The sequence below is a fragment of the Culicoides brevitarsis genome, chromosome 2 (genome assembly GCF_036172545.1).
Source record: "Culicoides brevitarsis isolate CSIRO-B50_1 chromosome 2, AGI_CSIRO_Cbre_v1, whole genome shotgun sequence".
Classification (NCBI taxonomy): Eukaryota; Metazoa; Arthropoda; class Insecta; order Diptera; family Ceratopogonidae; genus Culicoides; species Culicoides brevitarsis.
The window spans coordinates 41,310,166-41,326,429 of NC_087086.1; the positions used below are offsets into that span (position 1 = coordinate 41,310,166).

The following is a 16,264-nucleotide window of genomic DNA, read 5'->3' on the forward strand; positions in this document are numbered from 1 at the left end:
AATACAATCGCGTCAAATATGGTCCCAATAAATTACTACTATCAGTCAATGGGATTGCACCATCCTCACATGGCAACGATGTCTCAAAAAGAAAATCTTGGGGTTTGGCGAAGAGAAATTTTTTCATGAAAAAAAAATATTTCCAAATTTTTTCGAACTACGTGCTAATTTACGAACGAACGTGACTCTCGCAGAAAAGATATCACGATGTCTTTGGGTTTTCCGACTTTTTTCTGACTTTCTAACTCTATTTTTGTTTTTTTTTTTTTAATAGAAAGACTTGAAAAACGCAAGTTTTCATTCCAAAATTAAACAAAAAATGATGCGATGAAAAATTTCATGCAAAGCAACTCAAAAAAATCAGTCGTCTTAACTGAAAAAATGCAAGCAAAACTAAAATTTAAGGATTTTCATGCGAGAAAAGAGACAGAAATCGAAAGAAATGACGGATGAAACGGAATGAAAATGATTTCTTGCCAATTACTGTACTTTACTCCGATAAATATATTTTTATTATAAAAAAAATTATTAAAAAAAAGACACGCACACACATTTAATAATATATAATATGATAATAATTATTAATATTATTAAGGATAAAAAGTTACAGACAATAAATGACATCAAAAAAAAATATTTTTTTTTTATCATCCACGGGTGATTTTTTTTTTAAATCAATTTTAATATCAGATACAAAAAAACAACTCTTACGTGATTGTTGCGGTTGTTTTTCCTCAGATATCATCAGGGCTGCACGCTCAATTCCCGAATTTATACTATGTGGCTCCAGATTATTCACGCAGTTTAGCATACTCCTGAAATTCGCACACTCTACGTTTTATGTAATTTTGACAAAAGGGGGTTTTTGAGTTTAAATAAAGAGACTTCAACTCAAGAGGTAATGAAATTAAATTTTCTAAACATCGATTTTACGTTTTTTTTTAAATTAAAATTTTTGTCTAAATATATTTTTTTTTAGTTTTCGTATTTGTTTTTGGTTTTTAACTAAAAGACATTTAATTTTGAGAAATTAAAGCATCTGATACATTTTGAACTCGAAAATTATATTTTTTTAAATTTTGTAGAATAATTTTAGCAAGAAAAAAATTGAGTTAATTTTTTTTAATTTGCGTTATTTTTTGAATTTTATAAAAAAAATTAAATTAAAAAAAAATCAATTTAATTATTCAATTATAATTTTTTAAAAATTTAAAAAATATTAAATTATTATTTTTATGCAAAATTTATTAATTTAAAAATAAATAAATAATAATTAATTAAATAATAAATAATTTTTTAAATTAATATTTGAAATTTTAATTAATTATTTTTTTTATAAAATCTTTATTTGTTTCATTTTTTTAAGATTTTATAAAAAAAAAATAAATTAATAAAAATTTAATTAAATTAATTATTTTTTTTATAAAATCTTAATTTGTCTCATTTTTTTATATAAAAAAATAAATTAATTAAATTTTAACTAAATTTAAATTAAAAATAATTAAATAAATAATTTAATTTAAAATTTAAAAAAATTAATTAAATTATTTAATTTATTTAATTAATTAATTAAAAAATTAAATTATTTTTTTTCTGTCAAAATTATTCTTTTAAAAAAAATTATTTAAAAATTAAAAAAAAAAACTTAAAATTAATTTTTGTAAAGTACACTTAACGTGTTGTTTTTAATTTTGTATTTTTTTATGTAATTTCCTATATTTTTTTCATGTAATCTTATATTTAGTAATATATATGATGTAATTATGTTTATCATTCAAAAAATAAAAGGAACTAAATAAAATGTTATAATGGAGTGGAAAATGTTGACATGACATGAAAAGGAATCTGGAAGGTTCGAAGCAGTAAAATTAACAGAGTGAAAGTTGTGAAAAGAAGTGTTTGGTGAACAAAACGAACAAAAAATTATTACTTGAAGCTAAAATTGAAGCAAAAGTGCTAAAATACTCGCTAAATTTTAATTTTCAAAGGAAAAATGATCTCGAAGTATTTTTGGATCATTTGACGGGTCTTTCGATTTTTTTTCTTCGTATTTTGGAATTTTTTTTTAATTTTCTAAAATTTGTTCGTCGTCTCAAAACGTGTTGTCTAAACTACTTGTTACCTCATTCTCAGCTTTGCGGCGTTGTATTTACACAGATATGCTCAAAGATATCACGTGACGTGCTCGAATTATTTTTTTTTGTGAAATTCTAAAATTTTTTCTTCTTCTAAAGGAAAGTGTTTCGTGTAAGTGTTTTTGGTTGTGTTTGTGTGAAGGCAAGGAAAGTTTAGTGTAAAGTTGAGACACACAAAAAATGTTCCTTAAAGTTAGTTTTGAAACTTACCTGGAAGCATCCAGAAGTCTAGGCACTTTTTTAACATTTTTTTTTTTTTGTTTAAATTTCGTATCAGAGTCAAATGTGTGTAATTGCAACAGTTTATTTACAGTTTCTAAATTTTTTTTATATTTTTTTTATTTTTTCTTGTGTGTGATGATGTTGTGTTGTGTACTCTTCTAACAATCACGCGTTGTAAAAAAATCTCTAAATTATTTTTTTTCTATTTTATTGCCTTTTTTTATTCTGGATGATAGCCACACAGAGGTTCTGATATCGAAATATCCAACTGCAAGACAGGCAGAGTCCTATTTTTCCGTTTGAGAGAGAAAATTTGAATTTTTATTGTTTTTTGTTTTAAAAAATTCAAAATTTTATTTTTTTTTGCAATTTTGTTTGCAAATTTGAGTTTTAAAAAAATTAAAAATTAATTTTATTTACAAAAAAAAATTATTAAAAAAAAACTTCACACCAATTTTATACAAAAAAAAAAAAAAAAAATCAAAAATTTTATGGGAACGTCTTGTACATTGTTTCGTCAATTTTTTGTACAAAAATTCAAACTCAGATGTCATTTGTCATAAAATTGGACATCCTATATGAGAAAAAAATAAAAAATAAAATAAAACACAAAAGCAACTTTTTACGTTATTCGTAATTTTTTTACAAATTTTTTTTTTAAATAATTTTACACATTAAGAGAGTTTTTTTTTTCAAGTGAGAGTTGATTGATACAACGAAAAAACGAAAAATCACGCACACAGATTTTTAACAAACAAACACCCGGCAAAAAGGTTTAAGAAGAGAAAAATAAAAAATTATCTACAGAGCAGTTACATTTAATTTTTGTTTAATTGCAAATTTTGACGGATTGCTTGTGCACTCTTTTTAACTACTTTTGGTTCTTTTTTTACAAAATTTTAATATTAACGACACGATTTTTAATCAAATTAACACACATGACGAGTTACTATTAATTTTTATTTAAAAGAGTGTGAAATGTGTATGATAAAAATAAAAAGAAAAAAAAAAACAAAAAATGTATTTTTTATTTTTAATGAAAAATGTGTTAAAAATGATTTTTAAAAAATTCAATAAAAATATTATATTTAAAAAAAATTTAAATGAATGAATGATAGTTTCTCCAGTTTAATTTTTTTGTAGATTTCGCAATATATATCTTGTATTCATCATAACTATATAATAACTTTGATTGTTAAGTGCCTGGACTCTTATCGCTTTCCAGGTTGATACCCTTCTGTCTCAGCATATCTTTGAGGTATCTGTCTTCTAATCTATCATTTTTCACTTTTTTCTTAATGTTCATAAATACTTACTGGACTTTTTCTCATTTTTATTACATATTTAGTATCATTAATATTGCTTTCTAATGTTATACATTTTTTAATATCTTTAAAAAAAAGTAAAAGAGGAGAGTAAAAAAATGTAGAAGAAACTACAAAAATTCAGGACGACAAGGAAGGATTTAAAACAATAAAATTTAGACAGGAAAGTAAAAATTTGGGAATTTTAGATAAAATATAAAAATGTATGAGTTTGTGTTTTGTATATAAATGTTAACATTATGTTTTTAATAATTTTGTGTAAAGTTGTATACATTTTAAGAGTTAAAAAGTAAAACAATCATATAGAAAAAGGGAAGACAAAATATTTTTTTATTCTACGACATTCAATTTTAACTTTAAATTTAATAAAATATTATTTTTAAACTAATATAATGATAAAAAAAATATATATAATATAATCATGAAGATTATTAACATGCAAAAAATATTAAAATTAAACATATATGAAACAAAAATATTAAAAATTAAGCTTTTTTATCATCAACAACGCTCGCTGTTTCTGCTTCAGACATCTGAAGTGTTTCATTACTTTTGCCAGTATTCTCGTTTGTACTAAAATAATAATAAAAAAAAACATAAAAAAATGAAAATTTAAAAAAAATTATAAAATAATAATTTTCTATATCTTAACCTTTACCTGTTTTAAACAAATAATTAAAAAAATGAAAATTATTAAAAAATCATAAAAAAATAAAATTTCTATATCTTAACTTTTACTTTTTTTATCATCATTAAACTTAAAATTAATGTTATTTTTTTCTATTCTATATTAAAGCTTAATTCTAAAATAAAAATTATAATGTTCATGCATCACATGCTTTAACTTTACTTTATTTAGTTACTTTTGAATGAAATAATTTCGTTTTAGTCGTAAAATTATAATTTTTAATTTTTTTTTTCTTTATGTTTATTACGAAAACCATTATATATGTTTTATTTGTAAGCCATGCATAGAAGTTTAGGGGAAAACGGCATTCATTCGAACATATTATTACTTAATTTTTAACTCATAAAAACATGCAAAATTAATATTTTATTCGGGAAAAAGTTTTTTTATATGTTAATATTTTTTATTAATTATTTAATAAAAATTTTAAATGAATTGAAACGAAAAATAATAAAGGTACCTGAGAGAAGCAAATGGAAAAGCAAATAACTTACCCATAGAGTCTGCTGTCGTGCATTGATCTGAAAAAATAATAAAAAAATTTTCATTGAATAATTTTTTTAAAATTTTAATTCAATTTTTTTTTTACATTGTTAAATTTTTAATTGATTAAATTTATTTTTTTTTAAATTTTATTATAAAGAATAATTGAAAAGTTAAAAAAAAATTGTATATATGATAAACGAATTTTTTGAATGTGAGGCGTGTGAAAGTGAAATTGAGGAGTGCGGAAATGAGAATGACGCTTGCGCCTCGTACAGCGTATGTATAGAGGTACGTGGAGAACGTGCGAGAAATCGCCATCTTGCTAATGCATACGCTGCAAATCAATACTGACGCTAATTTGGTCCCGCAAAAAATCGTAAAAACAACAAATTTTGCCACGAAAGTAGTGTGAAAAATTGCGAAAAAAGTGCGTGAAAAAAATGGCCGAATATACAGACTCATTTGGTGTCGCTCCAATTGATATCGGAGGCTCGAGCAACTTGTCATTACGACGCCCCTTCGATCCTGCCGCTCATGACTTGGAATCGTCGTTCCGCCTCACGCGATTTGCCGACTTGAAAGGTCGCGGCTGCAAAGTGCCGCAAGAAGTGCTCAACAAACTCGTGTCGTCGCTCCAGCAAGATTACACACAGGAACATGATAGCTTCATGCATATGGCTGTGCCTCGCATCGGCATCGGTCTCGATTGTTCCGTAACGCCGTTGCGTCATGGCGGTTTGTGTTTAGTGCAAACGACAGATTTCTTCTATCCCATTGTCGATGACCCCTATATGATGGGAAAAATCGCTTGTAGCAACGTTTTGAGCGACTTGTATGCCATGGGAGTGACGGAATGCGATAACATGTTGATGTTGTTGGGCGTCAGTACGAAAATGACGGAAAAGGAACGAGATGTTGTCATTCCCTTGATAATGCGTGGCTTCAAGGATGCCGCTTTGGAAGCTGAGACGTCGGTAACGGGCGGGCAAAGTGTCGTTAATCCGTGGTGCACAATTGGAGGCGTCGCATCGACAATTTGCCAAGTCAACGAATACATTGTGCCCGATAATGCGGTTGTTGGCGACGTTTTGGTTTTAACAAAACCTCTGGGCACCCAAGTTGCCGTCAATGCACATCAATGGCTCGATCAACCCGAACGCTGGAATCGCATCAAACTCGTCGTATCGGAAGAAGACGTTCGCAAGGCTTATCATCGTGCAATGGATTCGATGGCACGTCTCAATCGCATCGCAGCTCGTTTGATGCACAAATATAACGCACACGGCGCCACAGATGTCACGGGCTTCGGATTGTTAGGACATGCCCAAACTTTGGCGTCGCATCAAAAGAACGAAGTTTCCTTCGTCATTCACAATTTGCCCGTTATCGCGAAAATGGCAACTGTCGCAAAGGCTTGCGGCAACATGTTCCAATTGTTGCAAGGACATTCCGCCGAAACGAGCGGAGGACTTTTGATTTGTTTGCCACGCGAACAAGCAGCTGCCTACTGCAAGGATATCGAGAAGCAGGAAGGATATCAGGCTTGGATTATCGGAATTGTCGAGAAGGGAAATCGCACCGCTCGCATCATCGACAAACCCAGAGTTATTGAAGTGCCCGCCAAGGAATAAGGAGATCATTAACGAGCACGGAAATTCTTCTAATTTCAACTAAAATTTAATAAACATCTCATTTGACAGATTAATTTTGTTTTTTTCGGAAAAGATTCTATATGTAGTTTAAGTCACAATTTAAGTTCTTTAATAAAGAAATCATTCATGATAAAAATATTTTTGATTTTTTTTTACAATTTTCCATAAAACTACCCTGAATTTTAATTTCTTTCAATTTAACAAAATTTTCAGCAAATTTAGTTGATATATTGTAAAAAAAATTTTCAAGAAATTCAGCTTTCTGAAATTTATTAAAATTTTTTTAAAGAAATTTTTAGTAAGAAATGTTTAAAATTTAAATTTATTAAAAATTTTTCTTAAAAAATTTTAAAGAAAATTTTAAATTTAATTTATAATTCATGAAAAAAAATTAAGTTTATGTTGAAGTAATTGAATTAAAAAAAATAAATAAATAAAAAAAATAAAATAATTAAAAAATAATCCTAAATCTTTTTTAAAAAATTTAAGTTTTTGTCAAAAAAAATTTTTCCATTATAAAAATTTTTATAACTTTTAGTAAAAAATATTTTAAAATTAAAATTAATTTAATTTGTTGATTTTTTTTCAAGAGTTTCGACTCAAAAATTTTTTAGCAAATTCAACGTATGAAAAAATTTTTTTTTAAGAAACTTTTTTTTTTCATTTTAAATTTTTTTTTTTATGTTTAGAAATGTTTTAAAATTTGAATTAATTACTCGAATTTCATAAATTTTTTCAAAAATTAAGACTTATTTTTTTACTTTTTTTTTATTTTTTTTTTTTAAATTATGTAATTAGGCATATCGAAAATGTTCTCTTTTTATCGATTTCGAGACAAAAATGTTATTTTTAAGATTTTTTAAAAAACAAACAGAAGATGAAATTCAATTTCTGACAGATTTTTGGAGAAAAATCAAAAAAATTATTAAAGAAATTTTATTTTTAAGACAAATTATGCATTAAAAACATTTAGAGAGCTCTAAACGAGATTCACAAAACAAAAAAAAATCTTATTGAACCAAATGAACTTGAATCTCCTGTTCTGGCTTAATAAAACCCTTCGAATGTGTCAATCGCATCAACAAATCAAGAGCCCATTTCGGTTGATCTGAAGGCACCATATGTCCCGCATTCCTTACAAGTACTTCTACCAAATTTCCCGCTTCTTTCGCATATCCGGCAATTTCATCATCTACCTTCCAAATGTAACGCGGCGCTTCATGATAAATTGTAGAATTGACAAAACTCAATTTTTTCAAATAATTGATCGTCAAGGGATATGCAACGATAATATCGAGTTGCCCGTTGTAGATACAAACACGATAATGGGCAAGTAACTCGCTTAACCAAGGCGCCACGGTATTCATGACGTCAAGTTTGAGATGTTCTTCAACTGCGTGACCATCGTTAAAGGTATTGTTGCCAACATGGATCGCTTTTCGCACCCGAGACGATAGCAGATATTCTCCCATGTAATTTTTCGGGTCTTTTGTGAGAAGATAATTGTAGTAAAAGTCGAATCCGGTGAGATTTTTGAATAACGAGCCATATTCGTATTGATCGGCATTCAACATGATGTCAAAAATCTCAAAAGCTCCCTTGAAATCTTTCTTTTTGATCAAATCCTCGCCTTTTTTCTCGTACTCATGGAACTGCTGAAGCCCGTGTTGATCAATTAAGCCCAATTGGTACAAATAATCGCCGTATTTCAGTTGATGCAAGGGATCGCAAAGCCCATTTCCGATAGCAAGTCCTTCGAAGTTGACCTTGAACTCGACTTTTGGATCTGTGTTCATCTTGTGAATCGTATGCGACAATGCGGGAACGTATTTTCCGCCATACGACTCGCCCGTAACCCAAAACGGAGATTTTTGTAATTCCGGGAAAAGTGTCAAAAATTGCACGAGAGCTTTATATAAATTCTCTCCGACTTCAACTTCGTTCGTGGAATATCCGGCATCGTCTTTTGTGAAACTAAATCCCGTCCCAACTGGATTATCGATGTAAATGAGATGATGATTCAAATGCCACGAATAAGGTCTCTTGACGAGTTTCAGCTTTTTGCTTACACTAAAAGGCCCGTTTTCCGTAAAAAGTCCAAACATCGAACTCGCTCCGGGACCTCCTTGTAACCAAAGCACCAACGGAGCGGATTCTGGATTGACTTTTGCCTTGAAATACCAAAAGAAGAGATTCGAATCGTACTTTTCGTTGACTGTCAGGTATCCGGAATAGCTTTCGGCGAATTGTTGGATCTCCGAATCGTTCACAAAGGCAGCTGCTTTTGCCTCAGCGATTTTATTTGCCTTTATTAAAGGCGTTAAGAACAATGGTTCGCCTGGATCGCCGTCATCTTCGAAGGTTTCAACAGCTGGATAGGGATTTGTGAAGAGACGAGCGTCACAAATGGCGAAAATTAGACACAAAATTACGAGAAACTTCATCTTTGGATGAGAAACGGTTAGAGAATGAAGCGTTAAAAGTGCTTATCAGTTGTTTTTTGGACCGAATACGACGTATTTGTACTTTCTTTGTTCGATTGCCGGTTTGTTGTTGTATGAGTGAGGGTAATTACGAGAAATTTCAATGTGTTTGTGACAATTTTTGAAGTAAATGGACGTTACTTACCTTCCATTTCCATGTCGGAACAACGCAAGGATCTCCTCAAATGTTTTATTCTTGGTCTCAGGAACCTTTTTATACGTAAATATCCAAAATGCTGCTAAGAATACACTAAACGGTAAGAATGTATAATTTTCCAAGGCAGTCTAAAAAAATTTTTTTAATTAATTTTTGATTTTTTTATAAAAAATGTGAAAAAAATTACCTTCAAACTTGGGAAACCAATTCCTACGACAAAATTAGCCATCCAATTGACAAGTACAGCGATCGCCATTGCGCTCGGGCGAGGTCCTTGCGAGAAAAGCTCCGCCGTAATCATCCACGGGATCGATCCAGGACCCACAGCGAAGAATACGACAAATGCCAACACAGATACGACGGACAAGTAGGACATCCAGTCTATCATTTCCTGCACATAACCAAAAAACTCCTAAATACTATCGTGTAATAACTCGGTTCTCGCATGATTTTGAGGCTTTTATTCAGTTTTTTTCATAAAATTGTGTTTAACTCATTCACACGTTCATTCATTCCTTTGGTTAGTTTGGCAAGCAAGCATGCACCTAAAATCCTATCAACTCACCCATCACCAAAAAAAAAATATTAAATTAAAAAAAAATGAAAATTTTCTCATTCTGAACAAATTTTCGAGAAAATTTAAAAAGAAAAAAAAAAAATTAAAAAAAAATGTTTGTCATGAAAATTTCTCATTCTCCTTTTTTTTCGGAGGAGTTATTGCAAGAAATGCATTTATTGCATTTTATTTTTGTTTTATTTGTAAGTAAAGTAATAAAGATACACAACTGGATAAAATTGAAGAGTTAGTGCAGAAATAACAAATTTTACAGGCCAATTCAGCAATTTTTGGTTGGCTACGTTCTTTGTACAGAAAAAAATTTATTAAATACACACGAGAATTCTTTATCAATGTCCTGTGTTGATTTCATGATTTTTAGTTTTTTTTAGCGAAATCTTGCCGCCGCTGCAACTTGGCGTGTCGCTATATAAGACGTTTGTTGGTAGAAAAATTAAATTGAGGGAAAATTATGGAAAAAAATAGAAATTGTGGGAAAAATTAAATTTTATATAGAAATTAGTGCTGTGTTTGTGTTTTAATTTATAATGAGAATTTTTTTAAGATTTTACATTTTTTTTAAAAAAAAAATTTCACTGAAAAATTTTTTTTTAATTTTTCTTAAAATTAAATTTAAACTCAAAATCAAGAAAAAAATTAATTTATTTTTTTTTTTAATTTAATTCAATTTTTTTTTTATTTTTTATTGAATTTAATTTAATTTAATTTTTTAAAATTAAAAAAAAAAAATAATATTTTTCAATTTTGTAAAATTTAAAATTTTTCAAAAAAAAAAATAATTTTTTTTCTTAAAATCAAAAATAATTTTTTAAATAAAATTTGACATTAAAAAAATTATCATTTAAAAAAAATTAAAAATAATTTTTTTCATTAAAAAAAAAATTAGATTATTAAAAAATCAGTTTTAAACAAAAATTATTTTTTTTTTAAATTTAAAAATAAATTTGTGAATTATTTTAAATTCTCATTACAAAAAAGTTAAAGTTTTGTATCAATGTCTGATGAAAAATGATGATTTATGTACATTTGGAATGCAAATTATCGCATGTGACCAGATTTCTGCCGAAAAATCAATAAAACAACGTAAATCCCGCCGAAAATTTATCGTTCATTAATAAAGTTGTGCTCGAAATTTCACCCAAACCGCCCAAAATTTACTCAATATCCACGTCCAAATGCAAACCGCGCATTTAAACAACAACATTGGCCAGAGAAAAGTTCAAAATTAGCCATTTATTTCACGTATTTTGTATGCGAAAATGTAAAATAATTGTTATTTGCACAAAATTTATTGTGTTTGTGTTGCAACTTGTTCTGGTCACACGACGACGACGAAATTCGACGACGCATTTTATGTACACTCGTTAATTGTGTTTCGTGTTTGTGCCAAAAGTTTTTCGGAGGAACATTATTTTACATTTTAATAATAATAACAATAAAAAAATGAAAATTAAACAGAATGTTGTGTAAAAAGAGAGAATTAAATGAGCTTTAATGAGAGGAATTTACACTCGCAGATGGTTCACTGAAGTCGTTAATGTCGACGTGAGGCTCTAAAGGCGTGTAAAATTGCGTGGATTGGCGCCTCTTGCACACTCTCGGTGCTTTCAAAAGTTTTTTTGGACAAACAGCTTCTTTTATTTTCAAAGCGTGTCTCACGTCATGATTGTGAATTTTTCTATTTCGTGCCAAATTTTGAGACAAAACTTTTAAATTTTTCATCGCGCACAAAAAAATGCAAAGAAAAAAAATAAAAATCATAAATTTATGAGAAAAATTAAAAATTATAAGAAATTAAAGGAAAAAACAGCCACCTTTCGCCAATGTTACCTTTCAAATATATGTTCAAATGTGTGTTGTTCAATAAAATAATGCGAGTGGGTTAAAAGCCTAAAAATTCGAGAGACCATTTCCGTCGCTTCAAAAGGGGCAAGACGGTGTTTAATTAAATAATTTTTTTTATTTTTTAATTTTTTCGATTTTTTTTTTGGACCAAAAATTAATTTTAATTTAATTTAAATGAAATTTATATTATTTAAATTTTTATTTAAATTTAATTTTTAAATTTTATTTTAATTTCAATTTTTTAATTTAAAAAAATATTAAATTAAAATTCCGTAAAATTATTTAATTAAACACATTTTTTGTGTAATTTCTATCAACTAATATTTAACTTATTTAACAATTAAACACATTACGAACGAACGAACATGATTCACTAAAAAACAAGACACAAACGAAAAATAAAAAAAAAAATCAAGACAACCGAAAAAAAAATTATTGCAACAATTCTTGTCTCAATTTTTACATTTTATATTTTTTTTTGCAGAATTGTCACAATTTTCTACGTTATCGTTGCTATTTATCGTTTCATTTCACTAAAAACTACAAAAAGAGGAGAAAAAAAGTACAACTTTACTACAAAAGCTATTTTTTGGTTATTCAATTTATGAAAAAAAAAGCACAAAAGCAAGCAAGCCAGCCAAAAGCAACAAAAATATGGTTGTTTGTTTGATACAAAGGTACTTTTGTCGGGTTTTTATGACTTTTTTTTTGTTATTTGGCACATCATTGAAGAGTTACAGCACATTTTTCGGTGTGAACGGCAGGAAATTGAAGTTCGATGACGGATTTGGAATGGAAAAAATTGATTAAAGGTTCAAATTTGATGGAAATTTCTCAAAAAAGGTAATTTTTGTTCAAAAAATAATTAAAAATCTTCAAAAATCCGTAATTTATGTGCTGAGCTCTTCTCAAGCCATTTTTGTTAATTAGTAAAAAGCAATTAACGTTGAAAACATCCATTCAATTAACTCAAAAAATTTTTCATGCACTCTCAAAAAAGGTTCATGCATTCAAAAATTTCCTCAAAAATTAAAAAAAAAAGTTTTGTGTTAATTTTCATAAAAAGACTTGGAAGGAAAGAGTAAAAGAGAGACAGAAAAACATCAATCAACATCGAAAAAAATTCAAATAAATTTATAAAAACAACAATGAAAATTTTTTTAAAAGGAGTCAACACATTTTTTTTCGGGTAGGTAATTTTTTTTTTCGAGGGAACGAGTTTGATGGATTAAAATTAAATTGAATTGTTATTTTTTGTTGCATGTCCAATCATCGACATGGGACAATTTTTACATGTTTACTTAGTTTTTTTTTGCGCTCTCGAGACGCGAATAACAATTCAAATTAAAAATCCTTGTACCAACCTTTCGAGGGATGCCGATGACGGAGAAATATGAAATGAGATGCGATCCCATCTAATATTTGTCAATTGTCGGCGGCACACGGAACACGAGAAAAAATGTTTTAATGAAAATTTACTTGCCTTTATCAAAAATGATATTGTGATAAAAATGGAAAATATGAACATTCCTCCCAATCCGTACAGATGTAACGTTCGTCTGCCAGTTTTGTCCATGAGGGGAATGGAAACTAATGTCATCACAACCTGAAAAGAAAGAGGAAACGCACGGTTAGACATTGATATTCATGCAAGGCGAGGAGATAAAGAGATGTTTTCGTTAATATTTATTCCATACAAGGTATTTGCGCTGCTCGAGCGGTAAATAACGAACGGAGGAAAGAAATAAATCATGAAATTTTTTCATGTAGAGTTTCCTTTTTATCGAAAAATTTAACGTTAAAGCGCTTTTTAACGATTTTTCTTTGATATTGATTATTAAAAGTTTAAAAAAATTAAAATTTTTTATGAAGAAATTTAAAATTTGAAAAATTTTTGAACTAAAAAAATTTTTTTTGATAAAATTTTTAAGTTTTAATTTTTTTCTGAGAATTTTCAACGAAAAATTTAATTTTAAAAAGTTTTTAGGTTCGTAAAAATTAAAATTTTCTGAACAAATTTTTTTTTTTGGTTTTGAAATATTTTATGAAAATTTTCAACCAAAAATCTTATTTTAAAAAATTTAAATTTTTAATTAATTTATGAAAATTTTTAACCAAAAATTTATTTTTAGATAAAATAAACTTTTTTCGGACAGACAATTTACGATAACATCTCAAAAGAAACGCAAAAGACGAAAAAAGGAAGCAATCATCGATAAGATCGTATCAAAAAAAATCAAGATATACGAACCATAATAGCTCCGATACCGATAGTAGCGAATTTCGCACATTCCTCCGTTAGTCCGGAGCTCATAAATAATGAAGTTGAATAATAAAATACCTGAAAAAATGAAATATTTTTAGGATTTCTCACGAGACTGTGCAAAAGAAGGAGAAAAAAAAACGTACGGCATTTATTCCGCTAAGTTGCTGACTAAGTTGCATTACAATTCCAATGACTAAAGGTGCACGTAATGTTGGCGAAAAGATGAGTTCCATCGTGGAAATACTACTTTCTGATTGTTGGGCACGCTCCTCGGCGCGCATCTCTTCGATATCTTCCTCGACTTGATTGGATGCGCGTAAGCGACGAAGAGCTAATAAATAATTTTTTTTAAGTTTTTTAATTTTTTTCAGAAAAATTTTGGAAAAATTACCTTTTCGTGCTTCTTCTTCCCATTGCTTCGTGATGAGCAAGTAACGGGGTGATTCGGGACAAATAGGCAGCAGCAACAATTGCAAGATAGCTGGACAAATAGCTAAACCGAGAAGCACGGGCCAACCATCATTCGTTCCTAATATTTGTTCTATGCCCAAAACTTGGGACAGGAGTAAACCTATTGTCACAGCCAATTGATTAACAGTTCCTAAACCACCTCTTAAATTTAATGGAGCAATTTCTGAAATATACATTGGTACTAATGATGTGTTTAAACCTGCGGAAAAGAAAAAGAATTTTGGTAAGATTTTTTTTATTTGAGGTTTTGAAGCTTGAAATTGATCAAAAGTTATGAAAAATGCCTTTGGATGTCTTTTGGATGGTTCTCAAGCTTGAATATTGAAAAATAAAAAATACGTAAAAAATACGTAATTTTTATTTTGAGAGCCCATTTGATGGTTTTTAAGCTTGAAATTGAACCAAAGTTATGAAAAATGCCTTTGGATGTCTTTTGGATGGTTCTCAAGCTTGAAAATTGAAAAATAAAAAATACGTAAAAAAAACTTACCACAATTGACTCCTATAATGAATCTTCCAAGGAATAACATTTCATAAGAATGGAACATTTTAGTAAATCCCATGAGACAAGCGCCCGTGATACCGAGCACATTATTCAGCAGCAAGCCTCCTTTCCGCCCGAAGCGATTTGCCATCCATCCGCCGCTGAATCCTCCCAACATGCCGCCAATTGCGAAAATTGACACTGCCACGCTATACAGCTGCTGTATAAACTCTTCGCCGATATCCTCGCCATATCGATCTTTGTAAACGTCTTTCATGAAACTCTCAATATTGACTTCGGGCGCATTTATGACGCCCGTATTATAGCCAAATTGGAGCATGCCTAAGACGGCCGCAAATATTGCATATGTTAGGAAAAATGTCAATCCCTGTTTAAATTTTTTTTTGTTATTTTGGAAAAAAAAGAGAAAAAAATTCAATTTTAGTAAAAAATTATCATAAAGCTATGGAGATTGAAAAAAAAATTAGAGAAAAAAATCGGTACAAACAACTACAAAACTTGTCAAAATCTTATTTCTTACAGATAAGGAGGAACTAATGCCATGCAAATTATTGAAAAAAATGATAATTTTTCGCGACTATAACAAAAAAACGAAACAAGAAGGTGCTGAATAAAAACAGCGGCAACAAGCGAGCGAGTGCAGTTTTTTCTTTTGAATAATTTTCCATCTACATGATAAAATTTTATGTCTTACTACTAAATATTTATACATCTATATGGAGGAAAGTATAGAAAAAAACGGTGCGAGACAACAACAACACACACGTTTGTTTGATGTTGGATCAAATTTACACAAAAATTGGATGTTGGCGTGAATCTCGTTGAATTTTAACAACCAGGCGTCTCCATTTTTCTTTTCAAATTGCAAATTGAGGGTGAAAATTGCACCTCTCATATTTTTTTATTCAAATTTGAAGATTTTAATTTTTTTTTAGAAAATGGGAAGGAAGTGTAACTACTTGAAGCGGATGAGACTTTTTTTTTGATGATGATTCACGGCTTTTCTAAAAGTTTTTGCTTACCAACGAACTTTCTTCCATGAGATACGTTCTACTATGAAACTCGCTATTAGTATCGTTGATGGTCCTTCGATCAATTTCTTTATAGTAACAACTATCTTGAGTTTCTATAGGCTTTAAAGAATTAATTTCTCAGCTTTTTTTCTTTTTTCAGAAGAATAAGAAGTAGGAAGGAAGGCAAATGTCACACAAAAAAGTGCAGAAAGTCGAAAAAGCTGCCTAAGACAAAAAAGTTACAGTTTCACTAAAAAGTGCGCCGCAAACCTATTCAAGATTTTTTTTTTATTTGTGCGATTTAGTCAAAAAAAATTTTTTTTATACTTTTTCAAGGTTCGTATCTGACCAGACCATGAGAGAGCAAGCAGCATGAAATTTCACGAATGAATTGTAACTATCATTTTTTTTTCTATCGATGAGATTTTTTTGTAAAATA

General features: G+C 28.9%; 3 protein-coding genes across 6 annotated transcripts in view; 1 reads left to right on the plus strand and 2 right to left on the minus strand.

Moving 5' to 3' along the window:
- Nucleotides 1–3,986: 3,986 nt before the first annotated feature.
- LOC134832781 (glucose transporter type 1) overlaps nt 3,987–16,264 on the minus strand; it is a 33,200-nt gene continuing 20,922 nt past the window's right edge. For 2 of the 4 annotated variants that reach the window (XM_063846934.1, XM_063846933.1), the window contains 9 exons: nt 14,798–15,179; nt 14,228–14,506; nt 13,980–14,167; nt 13,822–13,911; nt 13,054–13,176; nt 9,336–9,539; nt 9,137–9,276; nt 4,865–4,891; nt 3,987–4,255 (listed from right to left, as the gene is read on the minus strand). In XM_063846934.1, the coding sequence (XP_063703004.1) occupies nt 4,168–4,255; nt 4,865–4,891; nt 9,137–9,276; nt 9,336–9,539; nt 13,054–13,176; nt 13,822–13,911; nt 13,980–14,167; nt 14,228–14,506; nt 14,798–15,179 (1,521 nt within the window). In that variant the 3' untranslated portion in view covers nt 3,987–4,167. The remainder of the gene's footprint in view (nt 4,256–4,864; nt 4,892–9,136; nt 9,277–9,335; nt 9,540–13,053; nt 13,177–13,821; nt 13,912–13,979; nt 14,168–14,227; nt 14,507–14,797; nt 15,180–16,264) is intronic. The other 2 variants (XM_063846935.1, XM_063846936.1) reach the window with 2 other exon arrangements.
- LOC134829750 (inactive selenide, water dikinase-like protein) lies at nt 5,190–6,646 on the plus strand. The gene has a single exon (XM_063842994.1). It carries the CDS (start codon nt 5,297–5,299, stop codon nt 6,485–6,487), a length of 1,191 nt encoding a protein of 396 aa, XP_063699064.1. The 5' UTR covers nt 5,190–5,296; the 3' UTR covers nt 6,488–6,646.
- Nucleotides 7,429–9,032, minus strand: LOC134830841 (venom serine carboxypeptidase). The gene has a single exon (XM_063844432.1). It carries the CDS (start codon nt 8,950–8,952, stop codon nt 7,519–7,521), a length of 1,434 nt encoding a protein of 477 aa, XP_063700502.1. The 5' UTR covers nt 8,953–9,032; the 3' UTR covers nt 7,429–7,518.

What these genes read in the sequence shown, in the direction of transcription:
- LOC134829750 (XM_063842994.1), top strand. Translation starts at nt 5,297, where the DNA reads ATGGCCGAATATACAGACTCATTTGGTGTCGCTCCAATTGATATCGGA.
- LOC134830841 (XM_063844432.1), bottom strand. Translation starts at nt 8,952, where the DNA reads ATGAAGTTTCTCGTAATTTTGTGTCTAATTTTCGCCATTTGTGACGCT.